The 15,441-nt window shown below is 33.9% G+C and overlaps 1 protein-coding gene across 4 annotated transcripts in view; it reads left to right on the top strand.

The window, feature by feature from the left end:
- Positions 1-15,441, top strand: part of PRPF40A (pre-mRNA processing factor 40 homolog A) — a 55,712-nt gene that overhangs the window by 15,659 nt on the left and 24,612 nt on the right. For all 4 annotated transcript variants that reach the window (XM_060107239.1, XM_060107240.1, XM_060107241.1 and 1 more), the window contains exons 4-5: positions 419-449; positions 2,281-2,297. In XM_060107239.1, coding sequence (XP_059963222.1) covers positions 419-449; positions 2,281-2,297 — 48 coding nt within the window. The remainder of the gene's footprint in view (positions 1-418; positions 450-2,280; positions 2,298-15,441) is intronic.

The raw sequence follows: 15,441 nt of genomic DNA, 5'->3' as shown, positions 1-15,441 counted from the left end.
GGGATAAATAAGACTGTAAACAGTTCATATCATTCAGGATAGGTTTTGCCACTGATGAGTTTTGGTGCCAAACTTAAAAAAAAAAAAAAAAAAACCTTGTTTTTCAGAGCTTTTTGGATCTTAGAATTGTGGGTAAAGGGTTGTGGATCTTTATATAACTGATAATTATATAAATAGAACACTTAAGATTAAAGTGCTTCAGTAGGCCCAGATTAGTGCAATTTTTATTTTTATTTTTATTTTTTTTTACAATTTATAGCAAGCTCAGGGAACTGAGATCACTAAAGCTTATCCAAGAATCTGATTCATTGGCTAGAGAATTGATACATAGAGGGGACTGATTATGCTTTAAGAGAATCGTATATAAAACACGGTTTAAGCAAGGTGAATGTTACTAATTTCATTTTTTTTCTTACAGCCAGGAGTAAATAATATGGATGTAGCAGCAGGTATGTATACCATTTATGGTGATATATATTAGACTTAATTTGGACAATAGCAACCGTATTATAGTGAGGAATAAAACAGTGTCCCTTGGGCACTATAATCAGCTCCTGATTTTTTTTTTTTAAGCAGTGGAAAATGGAAATCATAAGAAATTATCATAATTTTAGATATAGGAGTTCTGAGACCAGATTTGGTCTTCAGATATACTTTGGCCCACGTGATGTTTTTAAATTTTATGATTAGTTGCTAACATTTAAAGTCTGCAGGCTTACATAAAGATTGAATTTATCATTCTATACAAAAATATAATTTATCTTGAAAAGTTGGATGATCTGAACTTTTATTATTTACAGTGGTCTTTCTCAACACAGTAGATACTCAAAGAATATTTGAATGGAAAATTCTGGTTGAGTCCATATTTGCACTCAGCAAACATTGTGGAATGGGTAGCAACTCCATACTTCAGATATCTAGCATGTACTCTGAGCCTTCTGGACTACTTCAGTAATTTTTCTGGTACCTGCTTGGTCCTTATAGTCATTGCAGTTTGTAAGCCCTGTGATAATATTTTTTTTCAGCTGGTTACCAATAAGTGTTTATTATGACTAGTGTGACTTTAACATATAATAATGCTTCAATTATACATGAGTAAGTGATTTTCCATATAATTTAGTATTCCACATGTTAAACTTTGTCCCATGATTATGCCAAAACATTTTTTCTTTTGAACATTATGGGTCGAAATATGTTTAAAATGCACTATGTGCTTTCCTGGAGGTTTATATGGGCCATAATTGATCTTTCTAAGATGTTTCACAGATTTCATTATTTAAGCTGTAATGATGTTCTGATATATCAATACCTCTGATATATCAATACCTTAGAATAGTATTTTAGCCTATTTAGATATCTAGAGGTGGTTACTATTACCCTAAATAATCCTGGAAAATTACCTTAAAGTTTTTTTTAGTTACTTTTAAATGCTTTGACTCTATTATTGATGTTCCATACTAGCTTTTTTTTAAATTGTTCTCAGTATATATGTACTTAGTTCTATTTCCTTTTTACAGTCTCTTGTTTTTTTTACATATAGTTTTAAGCTACTAGTTTCCTAAATTAAAGATTATTCATATGAACTTTGTGACTAATAGGGATTTCCCCTTACGTCTTAAGATGGCTTTGATAGTAGTTTAGGACAGTACCATCTAATAGAACTTTCTGTAAGTGTAGAAATGTTCTGTAATCTGTAGTGTTGTATACAGTAAACACAGCCACATGTAATTATTGAGTACTTGAAACGTGGCTAGTGCAAAGAAGGAACTGAATTTTAAAATTTTATTTAATCTTAATTAATTTAAATGTTAGTTTAAACAGGGATATGTGGTGGCTAAAGGATTCTGTATTGTACAGCACATGTTTGGAACCTAGATAATTAAACTTGTCAGAAATCTAAAGCATAGAATCAGAGTTCTGACACATTACTGTACTTCAGCAGTATAGCAGAGAAACAGGAATTAGTTAAGATAAACACCTATTTAGCAAGAAAAGGAGAAACAAAAGGCAAGGGTGTGAATACTTCTCAAACAGCTCCCAAGTGAGTTTGCAGATTGAAAGTTCAAAGTGCCAACTTAATTCTGAAAGTGCTTTGCACTATCCATGTTTTTCTTGTGGGAAAGAGAGCAAGTACATAGGTGATATGGGACAGTCTTAGGATATTTAGTGTGATGGGATGAGGAGGAAAAAATAGTATGAATAAATATTTTAACACTGTTAACTCAAGGAGAGCATGATTTATCACATTGTAATATTGTTCCAAAAAAATTTTTTTTTTAGGTACAACATCCGGTGCAGTAAGTACCTTTGGAATATATTTATTTCATTATGCTTCTTTAGCCTACTACTTTGATGCTTATTTCTGTTTCGAAGATTATCTACTAGGTTGAACCCTTTTCCTTTATTTTCTATGCCAAAGGTTGAAAATTTATTTGAATGATTTATTTTAAAATCTAATTTTTGTGGGACTTAATCAGCGGTATGGGAATCAACAAGGTTTTTTTTTTTTTAATTCCTTAAAGCTCAGTGAAGAGTTCATGTGTGCAATCTCATTTCATCAAAACAGTAGTCCTGAGAGGTAGCTGTTATCCTCATATGGTTGAGAAAATATAGAAATCTGTGAGTGAATTTTAAGTATGTTAGTATTTTAAATTTGGGGTGAAGGACGTTTAATTGTGACCTGTATTTAAATATTTTAAACTTTTATCTTTTGCTTTAAAATTGAATGGTTATAAAATATCCATTTGGTATTCTTCCATTATAAGTGTCTTTTCTGTTTTTGACTAATAATAGCTTCATGTTTTTCCTGCTTACTTAAATAATATGGGCTCACTGGCAGGAAAATGAAGCAGACTTAATAAGTTAAAAAGAAGAAAGTAAATTACCCTAAGTTTTTCTACCATGAGGGAACCACCATGATTAATATTTTGGTTGTGTCAGTTGTCTGTCAAACTGTTTTTTTTCCTCACTTAATTGAAATATCTTTTTTGTCATATATTAAATTCTCACATTCTGACATCCATTTCTGGGTTTTCTTTTCCACTCTATTTCTAATTCAATATTACACTTTTTTCTGATTAGAGTAGATTTAATATTTAATAAGACAAGTCTTTCATGGTTTCTCTTTTCATTATGTCTTTTGCTATTTTCATATATTAGCATATGAATTTCCCTGTCCCCCAACAAAAGCAGTCTTTAAATACACACACAGAGACATGCTCAAAAGGCAAAAATTGTGTTTTTATCTGAGATTAATTTAATTCTTTCCATTTTAAGAGAACTGACATATTCATACTTTTCAACTAAACTTTCCCGTCCAAAAATATTGTGTATTTATTTGAAAACTTGCTGTTGTTTTATTCTTTTTTGATTTCGGGTACACAAATTTCAGTTACTTGTGCTTTTCAGGCTATGGTCATTATTGTTGATCCGTGGTGGTTCCCTCATATTTTTTCCCTTTATTCTTTCCTTTATTCTTTTTCCCTTTACTCCAGTCCACCCTCCCCAGTAGGTGCTTACTTGGATATATGTCTAAGACACATATATATTGGGAAAAGCTTATGAAATTTTTTTGTGTAGCTTTTTTCTGTGTTTTTTTTTCTTGATCTTCATCCTTATTTTATAATTGACATGCAGTATTATATTAGTATCACGTGTATAATGCAGTGGTTCAATATTTGTATACATTACAAAATGCTTACCAAAAATAAGTAGTTCACCCATCACCACACATAGTAACAAAATTTTGTGTGTGTGTGCGTGTGAGGAGGACTTTACTCTTCAAAGATGTAATATAGTATTATTAACTATAGTCACCATGCTGTACATTTTATCCCTCATGACCTACTTATTTTATAGCTAAAAGTTCGTAGATTTTGACTCTCTTCACCCATTTCTCCCACACCTTCAAACCATCCTCCCCTATGGCAATCATCAGTCTGTTCTCTGTTTCTAGGAACTTGGTTTTTTTGTTTCGTTTTTCAGAATCTACATGTAAGTGAGATCATACGATACTTGTCTTTCTCTCCCTGGCTTATTTCACTTAGTATAATGCTTTCAAGGTCCATCCGTGCTGTTGCAGATGGCAAGATTTCATTCATTCTTTTTTTATGGCTGAATAGTTTTCCTTGTGTGTATGTGCATTTTATATGTATCTTTATCTATTCATTCATCCATGTACACTTAGGTTATCTCCATATCTTAGCTACGAAAAATGATGCTCCAATGAACTTTTTATAGGAACTTCCATACTGTTCCATAGTGGCTATACAATTTACATTCCCACCAACAGTGTAGGAGGGTTCCAATTTCTACACATCCTTGCCAACATTTGTTTTTCTTGGTTTTTTGATAATGGCCATCCTGACAAGTGTGAGGTGAAATCTCATTATGGTTTTGATTTATGTTTCTCTGATGATTAGTGATGTTGAGTATCTTTTTATATATCTGTTGGCCATTTGTATGTCTTTTTTGCCCATTCTTTAATTGGATTATTTGTGGTATTTTGCTGTTGATTTGTAGAAGTTTCTTTTATATTGTGGATATTAACCCCTTATCAGATGTATGGTTTGCAAGTATTTTCTTCCATTCAGAGGTTATATTTTCACTCTGTTTACTGTGTGGAAGCTTTTCAGTTTGATGTAGTCCCACTTGCTTTCTATTCCTAAGCATGAGGAACTAGTTCAGAATTACTTTAACTTCCTTTTAGACTCCCTTACAATGAGTGGTGGTTTACGGATAGCAAAACATGGTTCTAACCAGAACTCTAATGAACATTCTGTGTAATTCAGGCCATGAATATGTACCTGGCAAGAGAAATTCCTGTGTATTTAATCTGTGGTCAAGCAGATCCAAGAGAGCCACTTCCCTAGGTTTCCTCTGCTGTCCTCGCCATTCTTTTTGCCTTCTGGAGTCAAAAATTCAGGTATTAGTTGCCTTGACATTTATTAGAAGAAATTGACTGTTTGGATCTCTCTAGTCAGTCATTCTGACAGGCTCTAAACAGAAATAACTTTTTCTGCATAGCACCTGGTGCCAGTGCTGTGCAGGTTGAGGTGCTCACTGCAGGCCTATCTCAGTTATTGGTTCAGTCAGTTCCAGACCACTGCAATAAAGTGAATGTCAGTCACGAATTTTTTGGTTTCCCAGTGCATATTAAAGTTATGTTTACACTACACTGTAGGCTATTAAGTGTGCAATAGCATTATGTCTAAAACAATGTATATACCTTAATTTAAAAATACTTCATTGTGAGAAAATGCTAACCAATCATCTGAGCCTTTAGCGAGTCATAATCTAAAGATTACTGATCACAGATCACTATAACAAATATGATAATGAAAAAGTTTGAAATATTGTAACAGTAACCAAAATGTAGCACAGAGACAACAAAGTGAGCAAATGCTGTTGGAAAAGTGGCGCTAATAGACTTGCTCCACAGAGTGTTTCCACAAACATTCAGTTTTTTAAAAAGGCAATAATCTGCGAAACACAGTAAAGCTAAATGCAATAATACCATGTAAATGTGTAAAGTTACCAGATGACAGCAAATTCAAGTTTTGCTTTTTGGAGATTTCTGGAATTTCAATCTGTGGTTGGTTGAATACACTGATATGGAGGGCCAACTGCTATAGTTCAGTCTTTTAAGTCTGTTTTATGATAGAGTTTTAAATATTTTCCATTAAAGGCTTGTGCATTCTTCATTCTGTTAGATTACAGATACTGTATAAGATTTGGAGCCATTTTGAATTTGTTGTGCTTTATGTTATCATTTTTCTATGTGCTTATCCAGCAGGCTTGCTGAACTCTTGTTGCTTAGTGAGTTTTCTGTGTAATACTACTACCCTCAAATGACACTTTTGGCTCCTTCTCTTCTGGTCCTCATATTTGTGTCTACTATTATTGTTTCAGGCAGAACCTCTAGTGCTATGGTGAGTGGTAGCAGTGATAAACTGGCATCTTGTCTTCTTTCCTCTCCTAAAGGGAATAAGTTTAAAATTTCCCCATTAAATATGATGTTTACTATAGTTTTTTGGTATGCAATCTATGTTAAGTTGAAGCTTTCTTCTATTCCTGGTTTGCTGATAGTGTTCAATATGTACTTATTTTTTAAATTCTTCAGTGTTTTTTTCCATGTCAACTAAGATCATCATGATATTTCTTTTCTACTCTGTCAATGTGAAAGTACATGGATAAGTTTTCTGACATTGCCATCTTTACATCACTAAGATGAACCCTAGTTATTCATTATGTGTATTTAGCGGTATGTATATGTGCATACACGTGTTTAATTTCTTCTGAATTTAGTTTGCTAGTATCTTTTTTAGGTTGCTTGTTTCTGGAGAATAATCTCTCTTTTCTGGTCCTTAGAACAACTTAATAAATAACTTATTTCTTAATGCTTGGTAGAACAGAACTAAAAACTGACTGGACCTAACACTTTTTTTTTTAATTAAATCATAGTTGCTATATAATAATATATGTTACAAGTGTGCAATATAGTGATTTACAATTTTTAAAATTTATACTCCATTTAGTTATTGTAAAATATTGGCTATATTCCCCATGTTGTACAATATATCTTTGTAGTTTATTTTATACAAAACAGTTTGTACCTCTTAATCCCCTACACCTGTACTGACCCTCACCCCTTCCCTCTCCCCACTGGAAACCACCAGTTTGTTCTCTGTATCTGTGAGTGCTTCTTTGTTATATTCACTAGTTGTATTTTTTAGATTCCACATGTAAGTGATATCATACAGTATTTGTCTTTCTCTGTGTGACATATTTCACTTAGCATAATGCCCTTGAAGTCCATCCATGTTGCTGCAAATGGCAAAATTTCATTCTTTTTTATGGCTGAGTAGTATTCCAGTGTGTGTGTGTTTGTGTATCACATCTTCTTCATCCATTCATTTGTTTATAGACACTTAGGTTCCTTCCTTATCTTGGCAATTGTTAATAATGCTGCTGTGAACGTAGGGGTGCGTGTATTTTTTCAAATTAGTGTTTTTATTTTCTTTGGATATATACCCAGGAGTGGAATTGCTGTGTCATATGGTAGTTCTATTTTTAGTTTTTTTGAGAAACCTCCATACTGGTTTCCACAGTGGCTGTACCAGTTTACATTCCCACCAACATTTACGAGGGTTCCCTTTTCTCCATGTTCTTGCCAACATTTGTTATTTGCATTGTTTTTGATGCTAGCCATCTGACATGTGTGAGATGATACCTCATTATGATTTTGATTTGCATTTCCCTGATGATTGATTACTGATGTTGAGCATCTCTTTTCATGTGCCTGTTGGCCATCTGCATTTCCTCTTTGGAAAAATGTCTATTCGAGTCTTCTGCCCAATTTTCATTGGGTTGTTTTCTGTTGTTGTTTTTTGTTTTTTTGTTTATTTTTTGTTTTTTGATGTTGAGTTGTATGAGCTGTTTATATTTTGGATATTAACCCCTCATTGGTCATATCATTTGCAAATATTTTCTTCTATTCAGTAGATTGTCTTTTCGCCTTGTGAGTGGTTTCCTTTGCTGTGCAAAAGCTTTTAAAGTTTAGTTTGGCGCTAATAGTTTTTGAGGATAATGGTTTTGGATTACCATTTCAGTTTCCTTAGTGGTTATTCAGCTATTCCAGTTTTCAATTGCTTCTAATAATTTCATGTTTTTTCCAGATTTTTATCTATGTTATTGAGGTTTAATAATTGTTTAGCATAGAGTTAGAAATCATAATAGCTATCATTGTCCTCTTGTTTTGGGGGTTTTTTTGAAGAGGGGAGAGGGTAACTATTCAATTTCTGTTGTCATCTTTACTTCCTTCTTGATTACTTACTCTCTTGCTCTTTTTCTAGCATCTTGAGTCCTTAGCTCGCTGGTTTTCAGACATCCTTAACTGTGCTGCTTAAGTTTTTTTTTTTAATAAACTTACTTATGTATGTATGTATGTATGGCTCTGTTGGGTCTTTGCTGCTGCACGCAGGCTTTCTCTAGTTGCAGCGAGCGGGGGCTTCTCTTCGTTGTGGTGCGTGGGCTTCTCATTGCAGTGGCTTATCTTGCTGAGGAGCACAGGCTCTAGGCACACGGGCTTCAGTAGTTGTGGCACGCAGGCTTAGTAGTTGTGGCACACGGGCTTAGTTGCTCCATGGCATGTGAAATCTTCTCGGACCAGGGATCGAACCTTTGTCCCCTGCATTGCTAGGCGGATTCTTAACCACTGCTCCTCCAGGGAATTCCCGGCAGGCAGATTCTTAACCATGGTGCCTCCAGGGAAGTCCCTTAAGTTTTGACATAAAGAATTTTTGTTGTTATTCAGCTCTCAATATCTTGTTTTCTTTTTTCCTCATTTGATTTCTTTTTTTATTCGGTATTAAGTGGTTGGGTTTTTTGGTTTCCAGATGTTAGATGTTTTTTTTTCCAAATTGACTTTTTTTTTTTTTTCTAGAGAAATTTTAGATTTGAGTGCAAAGTAGAGAGTTCCCAAATACCCACTATCCCACATACATATAGCCTTCCCTTCTATCATCATCTCTCCCCAGAGTGGTACATTTACTACAGTTGATGAACATACATTGACACATCATTATCACCAAAAGTCCAGTTTGCATTAGGTTTCACTCTTGGTGTTATGCATTCTGTGAGTTTGACAAATGTTTAGTGACGTGTATCCCTCATGATACACGTATCATGTATCACTGCACTAAAAGTCCTCTGTGCTCTGTCTCTTCATCCCTCTCCCCATCTCCACCCACAACCCCTGCAGCCACTGGTCTTTTTACTGTCTCCATAGTTTTACCTTTTCCTGATGTCATATAGTTAGAATCATACAGTATGTGACCCTTTCAGATTGGCTTCATTCACTTAATTTTCCTCCATGTCTTCTCTTTGATAGCTCATTTCTTTTTAGCACTGAATAACAAAATAATTATAATAGAGGTGAATAATATTTTGTTGTCTGGACATGCCACAGTTTGTTTATCCATCCAGCTACTAAAAGACATTTTGGTTGCTTCTAGGTTTTAGCAATTATGACTAAAGCTGCTAAAAACGTGCAGGTTTTTGTGTGGACTTAAGTTTTCAACGCATTTGGGTAAACATAAAGGAGCACGATTGCTTGATCATATAGTAATAGTGTATTTGCTTTTGTAAGAAACTACCAAACTGTCTTCCAAAGTGGCTGTACCATTTTGACTTCCCACCAGCAATGAATGAGAGTTCCTGTCGCTTCACATCCTCACTAACATTTGGTATTGTCAGTGTTCTAGATTTTTTTGGCGTTTTAATAGGTGTGTGGTGCATCTCATTTTAATTTGCAACTCTGTAATAGTGTATGATATTGAGCATCTTTTCATATGCTTACTTGCATCTATGTCTTTTTTTGTTGAGGTGCCCAGATCTTTTACTCTTTTTACAGATTTAATTTTACTTATTTTTGGCAGCGTTGGGTATTCGTTGCTGCACGCAGGCTTTCTCTAGTTGTGTCGAGCGGGGGCTACTCTCCATTGCAGCGTGCGGACCTCTCCTTGCAGTGGCTTCTCCTGTTGCGGAGCACCATCTCAAGGCATGCAGGCTTCAGTAGTTGTGGCTCACGGGGTCTAGAGCGCAGACTCAGCAGTTGTGGTGCATGGGCCTAGTTGCTCTGTGGCATGTGGGATCCTCCCAGACCAGGGATTGAACCTGAGGCCCCTGCACTGGCAGGTGGACCCTTATCCACTGCACCACCAGGGAAGTCCCTACTCATTTTTCTTAATGATAAGTTTAAAGAGTTTTTATATATTTTGGTTAATGGTACTTTAACAGATGTGTCTTTTGCAAATAATTTCTGTTTGTGGCTTTTTGCATTCTTTTAACTGCATTTGGCAGAGCAGAGGTCTTTAATTTTAATTAAGTCCATCCTATCACTTGTTTCTTTCATTGATCATGCCTTTGAGAGACTTATTTTTTTATAAGGTATACCTTTTTGCATTATGATCAGAAAGCACAGTCTATAAGATGTTGATTCTTTGCAGTTTATTAAAGCTTCCTTTATGTTCTATGTCAAGACCAATTTTAGAAGTTTTTTGTGCTGATAATTTAAAGTTATTTTGTTTTTCTGGATCTTGACATATCTTTCATCTAAGGAAAGGGGTATATTAAAATCTTTAACTTGAAGGGATGAGTCATCTTTTTCTCCCATATTTTTCTGTTTTTGCTCTGTATTTCAAGGCTCAGTTGCAAGTAAATGCATATATGTTGAGGATAAGTTCTTTATCTGTTAAATCTTTATCAATATGCAAGTCCCTCTTTCTATTTAGGTGGGACAAACAGTTATTATAGTTATTTTTATTTCTTTTTACCTTGTAAAAACTTGTTATGTTGTAAATAGAATATTTTTCCCATTTTTATTACAAGCTAGTTATTGTCATTCAAAAATTTTTGTATGTTTATCTTATAGCCAGCTAGATTACCAGAGGCACTGGATAATTAGTTTTTGGTTTTTGTGTTTTTTTGAGTCTTTAACAGTAAAGGCAAGATAATTTATCTCTTTCCCAATCTTAATACCAGTCATTAATTTTATTGCCATAGTGTATTTGTCAAATTATAGTGATTGCAGACTTATGTTTTGGTCATGATTTTAATGGAAGTGGCTTTAGGATAATTTTTATTGGCCTTTGATAAACTATCATTTAAATGTTTTTCTCTTTATTATTGTATTATTTGAGGATTTTTTGTTTTTATTTTTTTAAAGACTTATGAATTGTCATGATATTCAGGATGTAATTTGATCGTACCAAGTCTGTTAGTGTGATCATGTGGTGTTTTCTTTTTTCAATTTGTTAATAGGAATACTTTCTTTTATAGATATCCCAATATTGAACTACCCTTGCACTTCTACAATAAATTCTACTTTGTCAGAGTGTATATACTGAGGATTCTCTTGGCTTTTATTTAAATTCTTACATTTATATTTATAAGTAACATTGCCTGCTTTACTTTTTTTGATACCTTTTCTGTTGAGTTTTGTTAACTGATAAAAGAGCTTTTTGTCTCTTTCTATGATCTGAAATAATATTGTAATCCTCTGTTCTTTAAAGGTTGCATAAGGTTCTACTATAAAATCATCTGGTTAGTTATATTTCAGTTGCGTCTATGGTAATTGGAATATTCACGTGTGACGTGTTTCTTCTGGGTGAATTTTGGTGAAGTAGTTTGGGAGGAAATCATTTCCTGGAAATTTTGAAATTGGTTGTGAATCTGTTCTATGTCTGTGGTTATTTTCCTTATTTAGAGTAGTGAGGGGATTTTTCTATCTATCTTAGTGTTTGGATTTAGTCATTTTTTTCTCTTAGTTTTGTTCAGTTGAGCTTATACATTGTATAAATGTTTACATTTTGAGTTTGAATGTACTGAATTAATTCACAACCCAATGGTTGACTAGCTTTTTTGAATCTGAAAAGTGTATTAGCTCTCTTGATGATTGCTCTCTTGATAATTATATATGTGCATTTGTTTTCCTTATACCCAGGTTTTTGTTTTTGGAGTTTGTTTTGTTTTGTTTTTGCCTTTCAGATATTTTCAGTATGTATTGTGCTGCTACATCATTTGTTACAGTGTTTTGCTTTTTTTATTTAGTGCTGCATCTTAGACATTTTTCATTATATTAAAAATAGACCTGTAAAGAGAGTTTGTAGTATGAATGGACCGTAATTGAACTGTCATTGGGGGGTTATTGATTATCTCTGTCTTGTCACCACTATTAGTAATCTGGTAGAGACTATCCTTGTACAGTCTTTGCAGCTATACAAATGGGATTTTGTAGAGTGAAACTTCGGGATCAAGAGATTATGTTTGCATTTTTGATTTGATAAGAACTACTAAATTGACCTTCAGGGAAATAATACTATTTCTGTTCCCAACAGTAGCATGAGAGTACCCTTTTCTTCACACCCTTTTAACATTGCGTACAGCTGCTCTTTGTCATTCATCTGATGAGCAGAACGTTTCATTTTATTTATTTTTTTTTTTGCGGTACGCGGGCCTCTCACTGCTGTGGCCTCTCCCGCTGCGGAGCACAGGCTCCGGACGCGCAGGCCCAGCAGCCATGGCCCAGGGGCCTAGCCGCTCCGCAGCATGTGGGATCCTCCCGCACCGGGGCATGAACCCGTGTCGCCTGCATCGGCAGGCAGACTCTCAACCGCTGCGCCACCAGGGAAGCCCAGAACTTTTCATTTTAATGTGCACTTTCTTCATTTACTAATGAAGTTGAACATCCCATTATGTTATCTGTATTGAGTTCTGTTAGTGGCCATGTTTATATTTCCATTAGCATGTCTTTTCTTATTGATGGTAACAGAGTTGTGTATGTTAAGGGCAATGATTTTTTAATCCCGTGTTTTGTAAATACATACTCCCAGTTTATCGTTTGTAAAAATGTTTACTTTTGGTTGATTGTCCAGAACTGCCATTTGTGTCATCAGTTTTTTATTAGTACAGTAAGTGTGTCAGTAAGAAAATAGTTCTGGGAATGGTGTCATCTGTGATGAAAGTGCAGAGTAATACTAAGGCTCCGAAGCAGTGAATATCTTAATAACTCCTGCAGTGCCCCAGAGCAACTAACCTTAAGGTTAAAAGTAATGTCCTGGCTTTAGCTCATTTAGAATGTACATTTAGGTCTTTGTTAGGCTTTTCCCAGTTTTGCAAAGGCAGTCTGAGTCTTTGATAGGTAGCATTTGCTTATTGCTCTAGAGAGGTCTTATGTTTAAAAAAAAAAAAAAATAGTAATTTTGTAGGATAATGAGTCTTATTAATAGACTATGCTAATATGACTATCAGTACTTAATAACTACTTGCATAGGTCATATTTTATACTATGAAGATAACTCTCCAGTTGTTAGTTATTGATATATTCTTTATGCCACTCTTCATCTTACACTCAACATTCAGATACATTTGTTTTTAAATTTTTCTTTTAAAATATTAATTATTAGTTTTGGCCAGAAGCAAGACATTTTATAATTTTACTTTAAGTTGCAGATCAGATATTTCTAAGGAAAAAGAGCGAAAAATTTATCAGATAAATTACTTTTTTCACTCCAAACTTGACTTTTATAAGTGAATTTGATGTATTGCTTAAGACATTTGTACAGAATTTATATTCCTGTCTGAAATGATTTCATTTCTGTTGATGCAAACAGTTGGAGCCTTGATCCATAGTAGGACCTTAGTTTGGGCTAGGACAATGTTGTAATGAACTTAAGCTAGCTGTGTTACCATGGTCATGTTACTTTACTTTCTTGTGCTCCATTTTCTCTTCTGTAAAGTGGGGATAATAAATGGTACCTGTCTCATAGGGTTATTAAAAGAATTAACTGATAATTGATGCAAAGCAATTAGTACAGGGCTTAATACTTAGTAGTTGGCCAGAATTCATCTGTTCTTATTGATAATTAGACTGTCCCTGAATACTAGCTTGAAACAGTATTTCAGGGTGGGTAAAATGTGTTTTTTTAGAGGCAGAAATTACTGAATTGTTCTAGTTTTATCATTTATTTCCTGAATCACTATGAGCAAGTTGTTAACCCTCCTAAGCCTTGATTTTTTAATTTGTAAAATGAGGATAATGGTCTTACCTGCTTTGTAGTACAGTTGTAAAATTCAAATAAAGTAATAGATAGTGAATACTAAATTGCTTACTATTTGTTTTACTAGTTTGTATACTTCTCTTCTCGTTTTTGGTCAAGTGTACATAGTCCCTTTCTTTTTCATTCCATTATCTCATATTTTTATTTCTGGTGAACTTCCTCTTTCCTTGATTCCTTTAGCAAATGTGACTGGGAAGTTTAAATATAATTTTGGAACTTAATAGATTTCTTCTTAGTTAGTGCAATCCTGAGTTGGTACTGAATTCATTGTTTTTTTAAATAAGAAATACAGACCTCTTTAGCTCTCTTAATAACATCACTTAATTTATGAAATAAAGCATTATGCATACAATTGAAGAAGCTTCCATATATGTCTCTTACTGCACCACTTTTTCATTATAAGATGTTAAAATAGGTGAATAACAGCAAGCTAAATATTTTTCAGCAGTTATTTAATGTTTGCTCCAGAGAGATTATAGTTGTCATATTCTGCAGAGGTACTAGAACAAGTTAAGGAATTTAAATACACCTTTGGAATTACCTAATCATCCTGGTACATCATTCAGAAATCTGTAAGATTCTGTAAGTGGTCGTGTCAGACTATTTACAGAATGGACTTAACAAATCTCTATAGGAAGGGCCATTTTGTATTAAACAACCCAAATTTGGTCAAGTTCTTTTCTGTGAATTCTAATGGCGGTCTGTAATTCCTTCACTTAACTCTAGTTCTTTTCTCAGAAATTACAGAAAATAATCATCTTACCTCATCTACTTTTGTTAAAATTACATTGATTTATGTCCTCCTTAAGTCGTCTTTTCTTGTTCTCCATCCCCACAATTTGCAAATGTTCCTTATATAGTTTTCAGTTAGCTTATTTCAACATTTAACACATCTGAAATTGGAATGCATTCTATCATCCATGATGTCCTATGATCTTCGTTCTCCAGGCAGCAGTTATCACCTAGTTGTGCATGACTGAACAGTAAAAGTGCCAACATCAGAAGACTGAGTGTCAGTGGTTTGCAAGGAAATCCTAGAAATAATGGCACAACTCTTTTATCAGCTAGGAATAAAATTGATTATGTGAGAGAGTAGGAAAAGCGATGAATCACATGTGTTTAGCCACATTCCCAAAGCAGAAATCAAAAGTAGATTTGCTCCATTACTCAGTAAACTTGATAAGGAGGGAAGAAAGGTAAGTCAGTTTTAAATATGTAAAGAGAAAGGTAAGAACCAGTAGCAGTGGTTTTCAGTTATTTTATGGCTTGTTTCATTTTGCTTTTAAGAAATGCTGCATTATTAGTAGGGTTCTTGGTACACAACAGGGGATGGATGGTATTGTGTGGAAATATAATGGACATTAGCAAATTGGATACAGTAAGGGGTCTGAGTGTAAAGTTTAAGGAATAGATTAATTATTTTATTTGCCTATTTTCCTTTTTATGTATTCACAGTAGTGATAGGGGATAAAACCTAAGTCTAATAAGTAAGAATAAGTCCTTTCAAAACGTTTAATGTAAATCTGAGTGATAAAAAATGTGATGGTTTGACAGTGATTTTACCTTTTCTTCCTTAGAGGAATGTACAACAATCTTTTGTTTTAGATTTGAAGAAATTTGATATAGATCATTTTTATAACCCTTTTTTGAGCATACGTTAGTCTGAAAAATCTGGTGCCCAGAAGTGGGCTTAGTACCTTTGATCTCATCCAGTAATTCATTCATTCATGATTCTTTGTAAAACTGCTTTTTAAAAACCACTTTATTAAGGGATGATTGACATATGAAAAGCTGTACATATTAAATGTGAATAAATACACAT

Source organism: Mesoplodon densirostris, chromosome 8, assembly GCF_025265405.1.
Source record: "Mesoplodon densirostris isolate mMesDen1 chromosome 8, mMesDen1 primary haplotype, whole genome shotgun sequence".
Taxonomy (NCBI): domain Eukaryota; kingdom Metazoa; phylum Chordata; class Mammalia; order Artiodactyla; family Ziphiidae; genus Mesoplodon; species Mesoplodon densirostris.
This window is presented reverse-complemented; position numbering and strand designations above follow the sequence as displayed.